We start from the raw sequence: 16,019 nt of genomic DNA on the forward strand, positions 1-16,019 counted from the left end.
TATACTTTAAATCATACAGAGTGCAGAAGGGATCACTTAATTGAATAATTCAGAAGGACTTTTGAGCTACAGATGAATGAGGGTTTCATGCAAAACACCTCCAAGAAGTCTGGAGCCTTGTGACACAGGTGGCTGTGTGCACCTGCCTGTTCTGGTGCTCAGGGGTCAGTGGTTATTAGGGGCCCCAAGCCAGCTGTTTCCCCATATCTTTTGGTCTGGCTGGCTACTTGAGGGGGCACCCGTATGCAACCATAAACTACTGTTAGTCATGCCTCGCCGTCATCACCAATCCCCACCTGTTTTTGACCTAATATGTGAGCTAAAAGTATAAGCATATTACAGTAATTGACCGGGAAGGACATTCATAACACTCCTGTGTGTGTGTGTGTGTGTGTGTGTGTGTGTGTGTGTGTGTGTGTGTGTGTGTGTGTGTGTGTGATGCCTTTTATTAACTGCATTTCACAAAATGAAAACAGGGACGCCTACCATCCATTGATGACAAGCCACAGACTCAGTTACTGACAAAAGGGAGCACTTTCCTTAATGAAAAGTCAGTACAATAACATCCCTACAGCAACTGACAGTGTTGTTGTCAACGATAAGTAACCTCACTTTATTGTCGTTTTATATCCACTGTCCTCACTACAATTACCATGGGGACTCATCGTTTCCTGTGATGTTTATATAGTCCGCTATAATGCTTAAATGTATCACTGATCGATATAGCTTGCTTTTCAAAGCCTCCTCGTCGTTGCGACTTGCGTCATTAGCGCGCACCAAAGACGCAAAGACGCAATTGTAGCCTACCTCTTTTATACACCCAAGCAGCGCAGACCGGTCGGCACTTGGAATAAACATCGTCGCGGTATTACTGCCCTCTGTCCATCTTTATTATTAGCGCTTCGCTCCGCCCTCCTACCTGTAAATCTCCCCACTCTCCTCTGGAGCGGATCTGACAGGCGCTCTCAGCTGGCCGCTCTGTGCCAGGGCTGCAGGGGATCGAATGGAGACAGTGACATCCACCCGAGCGCGAGTCCTTTTTACGCAGAATTGACAACTAAAACGCCCGCAAGATGATGTAGTCTTCAGAGACAGCTATTCAATGGCATAATTAATTGATCTCTTTTTGTTTTTCGTTTTGTTGCAAGCCGTTCACGGTCGATTGACGCCTAAAGAAAGTGAGAACGATCGATCGAAATCTCCGCCTGCTGATCGACAGGATCCCTGAATGGAAGACGACTAGAGAGGTCGCCTCGCCGACAACAGGCTGCAAACAATTTCACTGTCGTTGTGTTTACCATTACCCGAAATATCATTGGCAGCCTCGACGGCTGCAAACGACGCCGTCTTCACCATGGCTTTTGGCGTGAAAGAGCCAGAAAACCCCTCAGGCTAAGAAGCAGTGACAATTAGTAAATATATGCGGATTTAAATGCCTCTCTCCAAGGGCCACCGACCCGCTATTTTGGTCCGGTTCGCGTGTGCGGTGTCTCACGCTGTCACGAATAAACAATTCATAGGCTGCTAAAATACAGAAAGAGACTCCATCGGGTGGGTGAACATATTCTACAGTGAGGGGGGGATTTTTTTTCCAAGCAATATGGCTGGTGAGTGGGGCTGGGGACGCTGGCACAGGCTATCCAAGGCTCCTAAATGCTAGCTGAGGCAGATGGCACCGTTCCCCATGGAAGCGACAGCTCTATGAGGACAAGCAATATCATTAATAATATAAATCCGGACTCTTCAATCTTAATATCCAAGATGGAAGACGTTGTCATCCCGTTCTCGTCTGAGGTGCCCTGCGACAATAATGGACAGCGCATGTGGTGGGCATTCCTCGCCTCCTCCATGGTGACGTTTTTTGGGGGTCTCTTCATCATCCTGCTGTGGAGAACCCTCAAATATATGTGGACTGTTTGCTGCCACTGCAACGTCAAACACAAGGTATGGCTGCTAGTTTATCCACAAATAGTTTGTAGATGTAAAATGTCTTTAAACACCTCAAACATAACCCCTGGTGCCCATATTGTATTTTTCTGAGACACTGGCCTGACTTCTTGTTCTGTATTAGCCTTCATTGTGCAAGTGGCATGCCACTCAGCTGAGTTAGATGGCTTCTTCAACATCTGCACCCACCGAAACAAATATCATGTAGGCTGCCAATAATGCAGTAGCCTACCTTTTTGAATGTAACCCTTGAATATTATCCGTTGGCTTTGTTTACCAACTCGCACTCTTGAATGAAGGGGGTGGCGTTGCATGGTAGACACGGTGGGGATGAGAGGAGAGCAGTTCCTTCATTTTATTTTGCTTCAACGTACATCAAAGTATCCTCACGCCTCATCAGCTTTTTACTTTTTTACTTCTAATGCGAAACTAGACGTACATTAGTATGTATTGAATGTACATATGATCCTACACATTCCACCAGTGAGACCTAATGAAGGCTTCTCATGCAGACCCAACGACATTGAGGCTGTCCCTTTCATGGTATACAACAACTCTGCAATATTTCCCTGGAAACAGCATTCTTCCTCACAGCTTTCTGTTATTCTATTCTTAAATGTTTGCACTCACTGGTGCTTGGGATGTGTTTTTGCTGCACATTAAATGTCTTTGTGAAATCATGAAGGTAACCTGTCTGCAGGACTGATATATAAATAGTATTTAAAAAAGGGTGACTGCCCATTACTTTGCTTGGGGTGGCCTGCTTTAACGATGAATCATGGTTGATTCACGTCTATTAAATAAAGCCTGCTTGATACATGACTCACACACTTGTGTATAGTGCAAGTGGTCCCCTGGCTGAACAGAGGGGCAGTGAAAAGGTAATGTTGCTCAGAGTGTGAAAAAAATGGCCTAATGTGTTTTTATTGTCTGCTTGAAATGATAAAATAATTACAAATTATATGCAGAAAGAATCAGGTAATGGCAAGTTCCAGAATTAAGTAGAAAAGCGTTGAAAAGAGGATGTAGTGATGGACGGAAGAAAGAGAGAGCTATGGTGAGCGTCCTCGTCCTTGATAGGTTTGGGTTGTGTCCAATTCAAATGGATGAGCTGTGTCTGTCCTTTTGGTGGCCTTTGGCCTTTTCTGCCCGTTACTGTTTGTATTGATGTGAGACGGAGAATAGAGTCATCATCATAAACTGACAATAACAGCAGAAAATAGCCTTCAATGCTTTGCCTCGCTGAATGCTGTGAGATGAAAAAACTGTGTGTTTGGTTTTTAGAGCATTTTTATATTTAACAAAATTAGTTGGTGAAGGTTTTGTTTTACAGGTTTTGTGAAGACCTTTATATAACAGTGAAACACAGTTGATGTAAATGTGATTTTGCATGCATTATACATTTATGTATGTAATAGCTGAGAGATATTCTAATACTATGGTATTCATTTCAATCATATATCACACTCGCGTATATGCACAAAAAAACCATTGTAGATAATAGTTTAATAAAGCTGTGTTACAAAGTAGATCTAGATATAAGATATTACTGACACTACGCTGATTGTCTTAAGTTAAGGCTTTCTTCATTACTTTTGAATTGTCAGCTATTGGCTGCATATTGAAAAACACTAGAAGACATTTACATTATATCTGAGCTAAAATTCAAACAGGTCTCTGGGACTCAGATTATTAAGTATTATTTTGATAAAAAAAATCGCCCCATTTACACCTCTAACTTTACACTGAGAGATAATTCTGCCCAGTGTGCTATTTAGGCTTTTACTTGGCTGTCTGCCTCCTGTCATTTTGTTTTGCTCATGGATCCCAGTATCAGAAGTGGCACCAAACCATATGCCATCCTTCTTACTTTACATCATCTTGCTAGGAAAGTGATGAAAGTAAACCATGCAAATATAATGAGGTATCCATCTTGGGCCTGCTGGTTGGTATCTGGTTGCATCTCATCCCTTTATAAATGAGAAGAAACGGTGAAAAATAAAAAGCATGTGTTGCTGTGTGCGGAAGGCAGAGCTATCCCGTTAGGTGACTTTGACACTTGGCGGCCAGAGGGAAAAGGCTTGTTAGGAGTATTAAGAAGGGGAAACTGGATCTGTGCTCAGCTGACTAGTGCGGCCGGCTAAGTTGGCATGTGTCAGAAACAGGATGCATAGTTGGAGTGGCAGGGTGGTGGGCTTTCTCTGGCAGTACTGGGAACCTGGAATTAGAGGCAAGGAAATAGAGGTGGAAACTCAGAGAGAGACACAGGAGGAAGTGGAAACAGGGAGTGTGAGGGTGACGAAGGGTTTGAGAGGGGGTGTTGCATTGCATTGTGTCCTCCTGTGCTCTGCCATTGACAAACAGCTGTGTCCTAATTCTTTTAACTGGCCTTCTTCTCTAAGGGAGAGGCCATTGGTCATACTGGAAGAAGGAATGAGATAGATAGATGCAGCAAAGAAAAATGTGTGGGGGGGGGAAGCAACTTTTTCAGACTTTGGAATCTGGACTGTACAAAGACAGTAGTCTGATGGTGACCTGTACTGATCTTATTACTGCAAAACCAGTTAGTCCAAGGAAGTGGGTATAATCACCTTTTTATTTATATCTTTTTAAAACAAGACATTGCAATTGTATGGCAGACAACAAAACTATGTTCTATAGTTCTGGTGCCGTCTCCCGGGTGCACTAAAAAAAGCAACATAAAAAAGAAAAGAAAAAAAAACATATTGATTTTTCTAACACAGTGGCAACATTTATGGCATCATTTATCTGCTGGGTGTTTCACAGTGTTCACATGTCATTTTTAAGCCACATATCAACCACATTTGTAATTCGATATTCCCTACAGTACATCCCTCTGCAAACACCAGTTCTCAATCTGCCTGCATGTGCTTCATTATATCACTCTCTTTTCACAGTGCAGTCTCGAGACTTCACACATTCTAAATAAGGGATTTCCTACTAAGGAAAAGACTCACGCAAGACAATGCTAATTGCATATGTATGACTTACAGAAATGGAAGCACAACAACTCAGTGATGCTGAAGTGGAGAAAACCACTGCCAAGTTGCAAGGCTTGTTAGCATGTAAGCCTGCTCTATTTCCCCTTACCTATGGTCATGTAGTCTTGCTGAATTTGTAGAGTTTTTGTGCTGTTTTCTGTGCTGTGCTGCTTCACTGCTGTATGGTTATCTAACGGTCTAGTTATCTACTCTGCGTCATGCCACCTCCAGGAGTTCTTATATGATGCCTCTGTTATTTGGGATGCGTGGGAAGGAGGAGTATAGAGGCTTTGCGTTTGTGGCATCAATCTCTATTCAAACATGAATGGCTTTGTAAAGACATGGCTTTATTAAAAAAAAAATAAAAATACCTGACGTGGTCTGTTTGTAGGGCTGGGGAATGAACCGCATTGTTTTAAACGATTTAAACAAGTTTAGTTATCAAACTAAACTCACAAGTATAAATAACAAAAACTGTAAATCTGATAATTAATCTTGATAACGGATTTTAATGGAATGGAATTTTAGTTATTTGTGACATAGACGATGTCTAATTTGAAAACTTTTTTTTATTAGAGCTGACAGGAAAAGTTGATCATAAAATTATGGTCATAAACAGAGTAATTACTTTGGGGTTTGAACTAGTGGTCGGACAAAATAAGTGATTTGAAGATTTAAAGTTGGCATTTGGGAAATTGTGATTTTGAAATTTTTCTTTCACATTTTTATAATATTTTATAAATTAAATAATTAATAAAAAAAAATGATCAGCAGATTAACCAATATTGAAAATAGTCCTTGATTGCTTCCCTATTTTTTGACTTTGTGAACTGGTTAATTAGACAGCAGGTTAATATCAGCTGATGCTTTTAACAATAACTTATATTATGCACTTAGCCAATGTGCAAGATGATGTGACTGACAGGTTACCCTGATTTCCTCGCTTACTTAGTGATATTTTTATGTCAATATGATGTAGCTGAGGGTCGCCACTAGTTTGTGTTACTTTACACAAGAGAGGTGTGTAGACAGCTTCATCTTGAGGTGTTAAGGGGGAACAGTCTGCAGCTCTGCATCAGTAAGATGAAGAGCTGATAGGACACTTGTGACAGAGTGATAACTGACACCTGTCATAATGCCGTAAAGAGGGAGATGGATCGCCCTTAAAAGTACCTGGAGTGGTTATCGCACACATAAGCTGCAAACTGGTCTGAACTGACAATACTTCCAAACTACAAACTACACACTGTATTACTGGACATATATAAAATGAGGACTACAAAAATACACCTCCCTCTCACCCCCCTAAGGAGCAACATGGAGTGTTTTATGTGCACTTTAGAGCCAACAGCCGTCAGGATTGTACAATTGTTTCTGTCCAAACAGCTCAGCAAGAGGGTTGATGGCGCTACAGTACCTGCACCACCGGTACAATCTACAATTGATGCTTTCTCCTCTGCAAGTGTGGAAACACTCTCAATGCTTTAAACCATAAATTTTTTTGACACATCATATTTTGGCTTGTATACTTCTCTTTAACAAATATTTTTATTCTACTGCTATTTTCCCCTTCTTTCTGAGGTCATTTGTATTTAGCTCATGTTGTTTCTCAGGTTTGTTTGCTGCTGCACCAGCCCAGTGTCTCCATGGCAATAAATGGGATCATTAAAGTTTATCTTATCTAATGAGAATTTGATGTGCTGTGCCTTGGTTCTCCTCAGTGAAGGCCAGACACTGCTCCCATAATGCGACTAATAAAGAGATACGGCGAGGACACATCTGGTCTAGGCTCCGTTTTCTTTGACCCTAGTCAGTCTGCACAGTTCATGATGAAGCAAACATATTATCACCTAACACTTCATAGCTTTAAGTTTAAAGATGGAAAAGTAAATCTGTTTTTTGAACCAAAAGTTATGAATCCATCTTATGATCAACCATCTAATGAGATATGGCAGCCTTGGTGAATTTTAAATTATCACAAAAGCATTTCCATCATAGGAGATTGTTATCGATTTTTTTTATGCACGACAGCTTTGCTTTCACTGCAGAGCAATTAATCAAACCTGAGTTTGAAACCCGCCTCAGTGCTTGCATGTGTTACATAGGCGGACACATTTGTGTGACAAGGAAAAGCCGAATCTATGGCAGAGTGAATAAGGTATGCTGCTACACCCTTACCTTTTAAGTGGAATGGATTGTGGTGGTGCCTGCAAAGAGGAACTGTTGTGAGCCTGTGTACTCCTTTTTGCTTGGCAACAGACCAGCTGCATTTCGCCAGAGCAGCATAGAGCACACACCCTGACATCAGCTGTCGCTCTTGCTACCCTCAGCCTAACTTGGCTCAGCTTGGCCCACACTAGCTTATTGAAATGCAGAGCTAATTGAAGAAATAAAAAAGTGAAACGACCTAATGAGTTGAGCACCACTGGATAACACAAAACACCTGATAAAGACTTTCTGTGCACATACTATATATATGTATATATATATATATATATATATATATATATATATATATATATATATATATATATATATATATATATATATATATATATATATATATATATATATATATATATACACACACACACACACACACACACACACACACACACACACACACATCATCTTACTTTAAAAAAGTAATTAGTTACAGTTACAAATTACTTCTCCCAAAAAGTAATTGAGTTAGTAACTCAGTTACTACATTGTAAAAGTAATTAGTAATTAGTTAGAAAAGTAACTGACGTTATTTTTTATGTTCTATAACGCTATTACGTTCTATAACATCATTAACGTCAAAGCTTCATAAGATTCGAGTTGCTTGAGGCAGACGTGGACAAAGTCTTTTTTCCTGGACATAGCGTGCATGTTACATAAACAGTCTTGCCTTTAATTTCAATGTGCCGGTACTTCCACTTCGAGAACGCTACCTTTTGAATTTCCCTGGCTCGTCTCCATTGTCGCTGTCTTGAGTTTAGTGGTAGTCAGAGCGTGCAGTGAGACAGTGTGAGCAGGGCATTCATCCAAATTGTAGTAACACGCCACTTTACATTCTCAGTAACGATAACGGCGTTGCAACGATGGGAAAAGTAATTAATTAGATTACTCCGTTACTGAAAAAATAACGCCGTTAGTAACGCCGCTGTTATACTTAAACGCTGTTACTTCCAACACTGTATACATACACACACACACACACACACACACACACACACACACACACACACACAGATACACACTTCCTTAGTTTTCCATCTCATCTTAAGAATGTGTGTGTGTAGGAAGACTACTATGTTCTTGTGGCCAGTGGTTGACTTGCATGTGTCTTGTCATGTGTTGTTGACACTTGGTAGGAGTGAGCAGGCCTCACAGCTGTCCCAGGGCAAAGCGTGACCAGTTTCCACCACAGCACGCATGCCTGTCCCCAGCCCCTGTTATCAGGAGTGCGGCTGCATCTAAAGATGTTATTCAGTTTTATTAGTTTGTCGATTAACTGACTATCTATTTAGTCTATAAAATTTCAGAAAACAGTTTGTGACATCTTGAAATGGCTATTTGTGTCCTAACAACGGTCTAAAATCCAAAGTTTTTCAGTTGACAATGACACAAAACGGATGAAATCAGCGACACAGTCGATTAAATGTAAGCTTTTTCAAATGTGCTTTGTCCAATCATCATGATTAACTTTCTTTTCTCATACTCTAATATGGAATGTGTGAATCATAAATTATTCTTCAGTGGAGATCCTCTCTTTTCAAGGCCCTAATTCTCTGGGCCTGATTTGATGGCCATCTAGGGACAAGTGTAGTGTGCCATGCTGATGTATGGTAATCCACAGACAAGGAGAGGCTATATATCTGGCCAGACTATGTATATCATGAGGCAAACACAGAGGTCAACCCCCCTGTGTACCCAAACTGTGCTCCCCTGCTGTCATGCTGTTATGTCTTCTTTGGCCAGTCACCGGACTATTAAAAGGACTTCCATGCCCCAGGAACTATTTAAAGGGTTAAAGGTTAGAGGGAACGGTATACCTGGCTCCACATGGGGGAAGAGTGCTAGACTGGCATTCCCATCATTGGAAATGTGTGATAGGGTCTAAGCCACCTGATCCTTGCCGAGTCAAACTGGCAGTGGAAAATCATTTGCATATAGATCTGCTGGTTGAGACTGGCTTGGCTAAGCTGGCAAGGGAGTCTGCAGGAGGGAGATAGCTAGCTAGTGCCCCGCTAGCCAGCGGGATCATGGCTCATGGTTTCTAGTCTACCAGCTTTCTTCCTCAGCTGCTGTTGTCCTTAAACTACTTACAATCAGAGAGTGTGTGTGTGCACTCTCCCTATAGCCAGGCCATAGAAATCATCAAATGTAATGCTATTGCAGGAGTTTAAGCGATTAGAGAGAAGAGTTAAGATGAAGTTATTTTAAAAAGGCGTTAATAATCACACTTAGATATGTCTTTGGCATGTGGGTTTTCACAGGTATTTAAGCTGTGCTTTAAGAAGGTCAATGGCATGTCTTTTCCTTAGCTGCCAATGCTTCCACTGCATACTAGTCCTTAGTGCATATAGGCGTTACTTTTTCTTTTGCAGCTTAATTTTTATGCTCACATGCGTTTCTCAAATCTGCAAATGCTTGTGTTTTTGTATGTGAGAGTGACAGAAAAAAATGTGAGTAGCATTCTTGTCATTCATTGTTCAGTATTGTTTAGAGTCTACATGCACATGCAATGTTTTTCTACAGTCTTTTACTGCTGAGATTTTCTCATCATTTTATACATTAAACTCTGTATTCACATCAAGCCAAATAGCCAGATTTTAATTTAAGGTTTGTCATACAAAAGTGTTAAAATACAAGAAATGTCCCAACCTTCCATGCCATTGCACGGAAGCACAGCAACCAACCAGACAGGCCAGCACGTACACAGCCCTAGGACTAGTCTTTTCTGGTGCGGATTATCAGGCAGAGCCAGCCATCTCCCACTCTCTCCCTCATCTTCGCTTCACTCCCCTTAGCCCACCACCCACCCTCAGAAATCAAGGAAGCCATTGGAGCACTGATATGTGGACATCAGAACATGGTTAACGTTATAATTGTTGCTTTGAGCTGTGTGCACTGATGCACATAGGAGAGAGAGAGAGAGATGGAGACAGAGGGAGAGGGAGTGTGTAGAGGACACGGCAGTGACCTTCATAGATCTCAGCAGGCAGTGTTTCTGCCTCCTATTTAGAGATCAGCTCTCTCTCTTGGCAACATGAATGGCTCTGTGAGGCCGGCCCTGTAGGTGAATATACGAGCATATATAAGATCTCAGAGACAGATAGGAACGTGTTAAGATTATGCAGAACTGACACCACAACCACTGCCCTCAGCAGTCTGTCTCAATTAACCACCAAGGGGGCTAGGCTAATATGCTAATTGTTATTGTCCTAGCAGGCTAACAGCAGGCTCTCTGTGTACCAGCAATGTGCCTTCATAGCAACTATGCTACAAAGCTTAGATTGCACCTAATTTGGCAGCATTCCACTGTCTATTAGTTAAGTGAACACTAGGCACTAATAAAATGTTTTTTATTTTAATGGGGAAATACAAGTGCGACTGACAGTGAATGGCAGCCTACAAGCTGAACCCTGTTCAGCCAAAGTGAGCGGGCCTGCTACACAATGATTTTACCTCTTGACTTCTTCTGACATTTTCCAGAGAGGCTGTGTAGAATGAATAGTCCAGCTGTCAATTACAGCCTTGTTTGATGCCTGCAAAAGTGAAATCCCAGAAGGTGCTGTCTCACTCAGGTTCCTTCTGCTGGCATTGCTCTGAAAGCTGTAAAATGTTTCTAGACATTTACCAAGCGAGGCAAGCAAGACCAATTTCAGAGTGACATGAGCTTTGTAAGATGACGCGCATAGCGTTGAGCCCCAAATGACAGCATGTGTAGACATCATGTACAGATGATGCACAGAGTGCATGGGTTCATTGCTGAATGCCTCATTAAAGATGGATGATAATATAGAGAGCTGCCATGCTGCTCTCTCTCTGACAGCTTATGCCATTGAGATTAGGCAGCGCTATAAATGGTCAGTAGTTGGAAGACTATGAAGTTGCCTTGGGTTACCATTTGGTCTCTAGATATTTCTAATCTGTATTGATAGATATGATTTGCATGAATGGGAGCTATTTTAAACATCCTGGATGAACATTAGTGACAAACAATGCAGATACAAATGATCTTCTCCACTTTGATGTGCGTTGAGTGATGATATCAGTGATTGTCACAGATAGTTGAGCCCCATTATACACGATGAATATGAAATATTTGCATATTTGTATGAACTCGGTATGTACTTTTTATCATGTGTAATTGGCATCTGTTATAAAGCCATTTGTTATGGCTTCAGTGCCAGATGTGACGTCTCATTCTTTGGTCATGTTTTGTCTGATGGACTTGTATAAGGCTCGGATGTGTACATGTTGTCTGTTAACACATTCCTCCCTTTTCTTTTCATAGATTTAATTGCAGTGCCAGTTTTCTTGTTACATTGGAAATAGTGTGTTAATATGATATCAATTCAGTGGAGGTCATGTTACAGAAATGTGGCTCCATGGTAATTATTTGAAACATTTGAATTAAAAATAGATTGCAGCATTGTTGACACTCGGCTTTGAAATGTGGCAAATGTGAGAACACAATTGATTCTGAATAGTGGGCAGATATACACATGTATGATAAGCACTGTTGGGTCATTACTACTCACTATATTATTTTAATGGCATTTTTCCCTACCATTGTCAATTAGGATTCACCCTCCTGGGTGCTTCTGGGTAGTTTGTGGTCTGTGTTGAAATGTGTGGTTCAATTATGATGTTCACCAGGGATTAGCGCTAATATTCAGACAATGCAATGCTGTCTATGGTGCTCATCTGAGGAGTGGAATCCACTGGCCACGGTGACATGCAGCAGTTGTGCTCCATCTCAGTGTTTTGGCAGGATGTGTTAAACATAATGACGGTTGGTCTTAGCTATTCTTAAGCTTTTCAGCACCATGGAGAGCTCAGAAAGGGGGACAGAGCAAGCTTTTCATACACATGTAAGTGGCTATGTTGGTGCTTTAAAAGTGCTTTGCCTGACATTTCATACCTTTTTGTTTAAACAATCTTTAAACGATGGCAAAGTTTAAACTGGATTTTACATAATAGCTTGGTTCAAAATCTAATATTCTAAAATAGGTACATTTCCTTACATATCAACTTTTACAAACTCCATGGTTTCTCTATTCAACTTGAATTGCATGAACCACTAAAGATGTATATTTACTTGTCATTCTGTAGCTAAGGAAAATGTTGAGCAATATCATTTTACAGAGCAGCTCCCAGCTCTTTAACTAATGCTCAGGGAATGAACAATAAGTTGGAGTAGGGCTAAAGTAAAGGGTTTATCCCCTTGGGAGCATTTGCTCAGCAAATTTCATGGCAAACTGCTTATTAGATTATGCATATTAGATTACATTATGTGCAAAGTTGACATTTTGGTCTAATGGGTGCCACTGGGAGGAAGCTCTTGAGTGTTCAGAATCGACAGGATTCATTATTTGGGAAGCATAAATGCACGCAGTAAATGTCATGGATATAACATTTCTTGTGTAACTAGAAATTTTAGCTTGCATAAATCAAGCAGCCAAGACGTATGATGTCACTGAATCTTGTTTAAGATTATGAGCCCAAAAACAAATCTTTTCGTCTTTTGTGAGTATGTGCCTGAAAAACAAATTGAAGCCAGAAATGCTTCACTAGTCCCACTTGGACAAACTATACAAATATGAGATTTATGTTATGTTTTACGTGCTAGGGGGAGAAAAGGCTCAAAGGATTAGAAGAAACTGATGGCATTGGCAAACATATCTTGGTTTAATTTCCCCAACTCCAATGAATATCAGGAAAAATATGCTATTAGAGCCTGACTGATGATGATATGATACTTATTAACATACACCAATATTTTGATAAAAATCCCTTACATTTTGTTATTAAAGATTATGGTGATTTTATATTTGAAAAGAAAACATGTCTTCACTTGTCAAACTTAGTACTGTAAAGGCAACACCTTTTCTACATTGGTGCATACACATTTTTGTTACATCTCTTCTGACATTTCTTGTCAGCGAACATATATGACAATACAATATATGTCACTGAATTATTAGTCTGGCTTTAGACGCAACAGTAATGCATGGGAACAGTCCTAAGCGATCAGCTGAAAGCTTTGGCAATAGGCCTTCTTCATCGCAGACATTTTGACATGTCATATCGGGAAAAACACAGGTGTAATTAGTAATGGCTGCATTCAATTTAAATGTACTAGTCCCAGATTTTTGTTAATGTGCACGTTGGCTCACTGTTGGCGTACTGGGACAGAGCCTTGATTAATGTTATTAGTTCCACCTGTGCTTTTCCTGCCATGTCAAGTCAAATCTTCTGCTGTGAAAAAGGCCAACCACAAAATAGCAAAATCGGAGTTGGTAAAATGGAAAAATGTGATTATCAAAAACTGGTTGAACAGGATGACTTCTAATCATCTTATGTTTGGATCAATGCAGTATATACTTACATTAGGTGCTATATTAATAAAAGTTATTATTATTATTATTATTATTATTATTATTTGCCTATAAACAATCAGTGGCATTAGGACATACAAATATGATTTGAAAAAAATAACACAACCACTAATGATGCATGACAGCAAGGCTTATTTATTCTCTGTTTTAAACTGTTAAAACATAACATTAAAAGAACCCATGGGGCTAATGTGTGTTAATTTCCCCTGTGGGACAGGGCTGAGAGATTTTCAATGAAAACAACCAGGAGTGGTCAGAATCTCCGGCGTGAGTGGGTTGGCACAGAGTGGGTTGGCACATCTGCAGGAATAGGCAGTAATGGTCTTGTGGGAGTGGGCGATTGAAAGATCTTTCCCACGCAGACATTTAATTAAGACTTTAAAGGGGCATTAAGACTCAGAAACACACTCTTGAGTGCAGTCATGTTATGTTGTTATGTTTTGTCTTGAAGTGAGAAGAACACTTAGTGTAGATTCTAAATCCTTCTCTAAAATTGTTGCTGTTTAGAAATATTTATATTTCTAAAATATATATATATCTATCTATATATATATATATATATATATATATATATATATATATATATATATATATATATATATATATATATGGATGACTTCAGGTTTGTAAAGTAAGTGTAAGTAATGCCAATTACTTCAGACAGCAGTCTTAACCTTTAAATTCTAATCCTTAAGATTTCAGTCTGTAGCTTATCCTTTGCATTTCTTGTAATCATAAGTACCTAAGAACTTATTTTTCTAATTTGCATGATGAATGATATCCTGATTGAATGGGTGCTTGTGATGGGCAGTGTTGGTGGACAGAGGCTGGGTATTGTTGATTAGTTTTGCTGCCCTGTGCTCTGCTCTCTGAAAGGGGCTGGAATAGGAGACTGCTGAGCTTAGCAGCTGCTCTACTGCACATTGTCTCAACTGAACATGAGCAACAGAAGTATGCTGGCAAGTTTTCAAAAAGCCACAGGCTTTCACCATGTTTCTTTCCAGTCTATCCTCTTTAATCCCCCCCCTTTGTTGAATTTATATCCTTTCTTTTTGTTTATATATATTAGTTTTTTGAATGTTTATATGTATTATCTACTCCTTCTCTTTTTCCCTTTTATTACTTGCCCACCGTTCTCTTCATCTTCCTGTCTCTCTTTCCCCAGTCCCAAAGCATCTTCATCTGTCATTGTACTTCAGGTCTCCCATAAGTTCCCCCAAAGGAGCCACTGTCTGAGAATTTGGTAGCCAGAAAAAGCCGTCTCTGCTGGGAAGCTATTGTTGTTCATTTGGTCCTCTACCCTCAGGAATATAAACACAGGGGGCAGATCATATGTGATTTCACAAATGGCATGTGGACATTGTTAAAACCCTGGAAAAGACTTAACTAGTCACTCACAGAATTAGAAAGTATCACAAGAAAGGATTGAAGGGGAGGAAGATGACAGCAGGAAGGGAAAAAAATTGATGCAATCCTCGGCTGCCTGTTTATGACAATTTATGAGAACATGAATTGTCCTTTCCCTCATCATTTAATGGGTCATTTACCCTTCCCTTTTAAAGAATTGACCCCTGCTTATAGGGGATCAGAAATGGAAAACTGTGACTTAGGCGTGACCTAAGAAGGAGCCTTTCACCTGTCTTAAAAGGGGTCAGGGTTCAATTTGACAAGGGTCGCAGAAGAAATTCGCTGTTGGCATGTCCTTACATGACAGTCCACTGAACAGAACAAAGGTGGAGTGCCTTTTGAGGTGAAACCCTACCTATGCACTGCATTGCTGCCGTTTCCTCTACTTGTGGGACTAGTCCAGGCCTGCTAACATGGCTGCTCTGTAATTACTCCAACAGGCAGCCTCTGACCATCACTGCCACGCTCCCTGTCGATCAAAGCAACCCATTCTTGGTGAGGCGTGTTTGTGGGTGTGAGAAATACAGGGTTTATGCGATTTTAAAAATGCATGCTAGGCGATAAGAACAAAGACACACAAGAAAGGAAATACATCTCCTTGTTATAAATAGATAAACAGGATCTTTCTTAGCCTTGTTCAGCCTCCCAGAGTCTAGTCGTTACGTCCATTTCCACACTCCGGTCCTATAACACAAAGAAAGAGAGCTTTTTTGTTACACAGAAACTACTTTGGATACGGACATTTTGCACACACAAACATTTAATTAAACATTTAATTAACGCAAACATTCATAATTCATAATAACATTGATGAATTCATAATTCATCAATGTTATCCTGTGATGCTTTGAGTCACTCTTTTTAGAGCAGTGAAATACGGAGAGGAGAGGAGACTTGGAACAGCAGTGGGAAGCCAGTGGGCACAATGGCAGTGGCTGTGATGTATAGAGATTGCAATGCATAAGTTGATTTACTGCTCTCTCAGGGCCAGCCTTGTCCCTGCTGTTTTATTCACACATACAGCACACACACAGACACCCACACACCC

The 16,019-nt window shown here is 40.3% G+C and overlaps 1 protein-coding gene across 3 annotated transcripts in view; it reads left to right on the forward strand.

Moving 5' to 3' along the window:
- The first annotated feature begins 870 nt into the window (after positions 1-870).
- kcnma1a (potassium large conductance calcium-activated channel, subfamily M, alpha member 1a) overlaps positions 871-16,019 on the forward strand; it is a 137,612-nt gene continuing 122,463 nt past the window's right edge. For all 3 annotated transcript variants that reach the window (XM_028602955.1, XM_028602954.1, XM_028602952.1), the window contains exon 1: positions 871-1,944. In XM_028602955.1, the coding sequence (XP_028458756.1) occupies positions 1,654-1,944 (291 nt within the window). In that variant the 5' untranslated portion in view covers positions 871-1,653. The remainder of the gene's footprint in view (positions 1,945-16,019) is intronic.

The sequence above is a fragment of the Perca flavescens genome, chromosome 17 (genome assembly GCF_004354835.1).
Source record: "Perca flavescens isolate YP-PL-M2 chromosome 17, PFLA_1.0, whole genome shotgun sequence".
NCBI classification, from domain to species: Eukaryota; Metazoa; Chordata; class Actinopteri; order Perciformes; family Percidae; genus Perca; species Perca flavescens.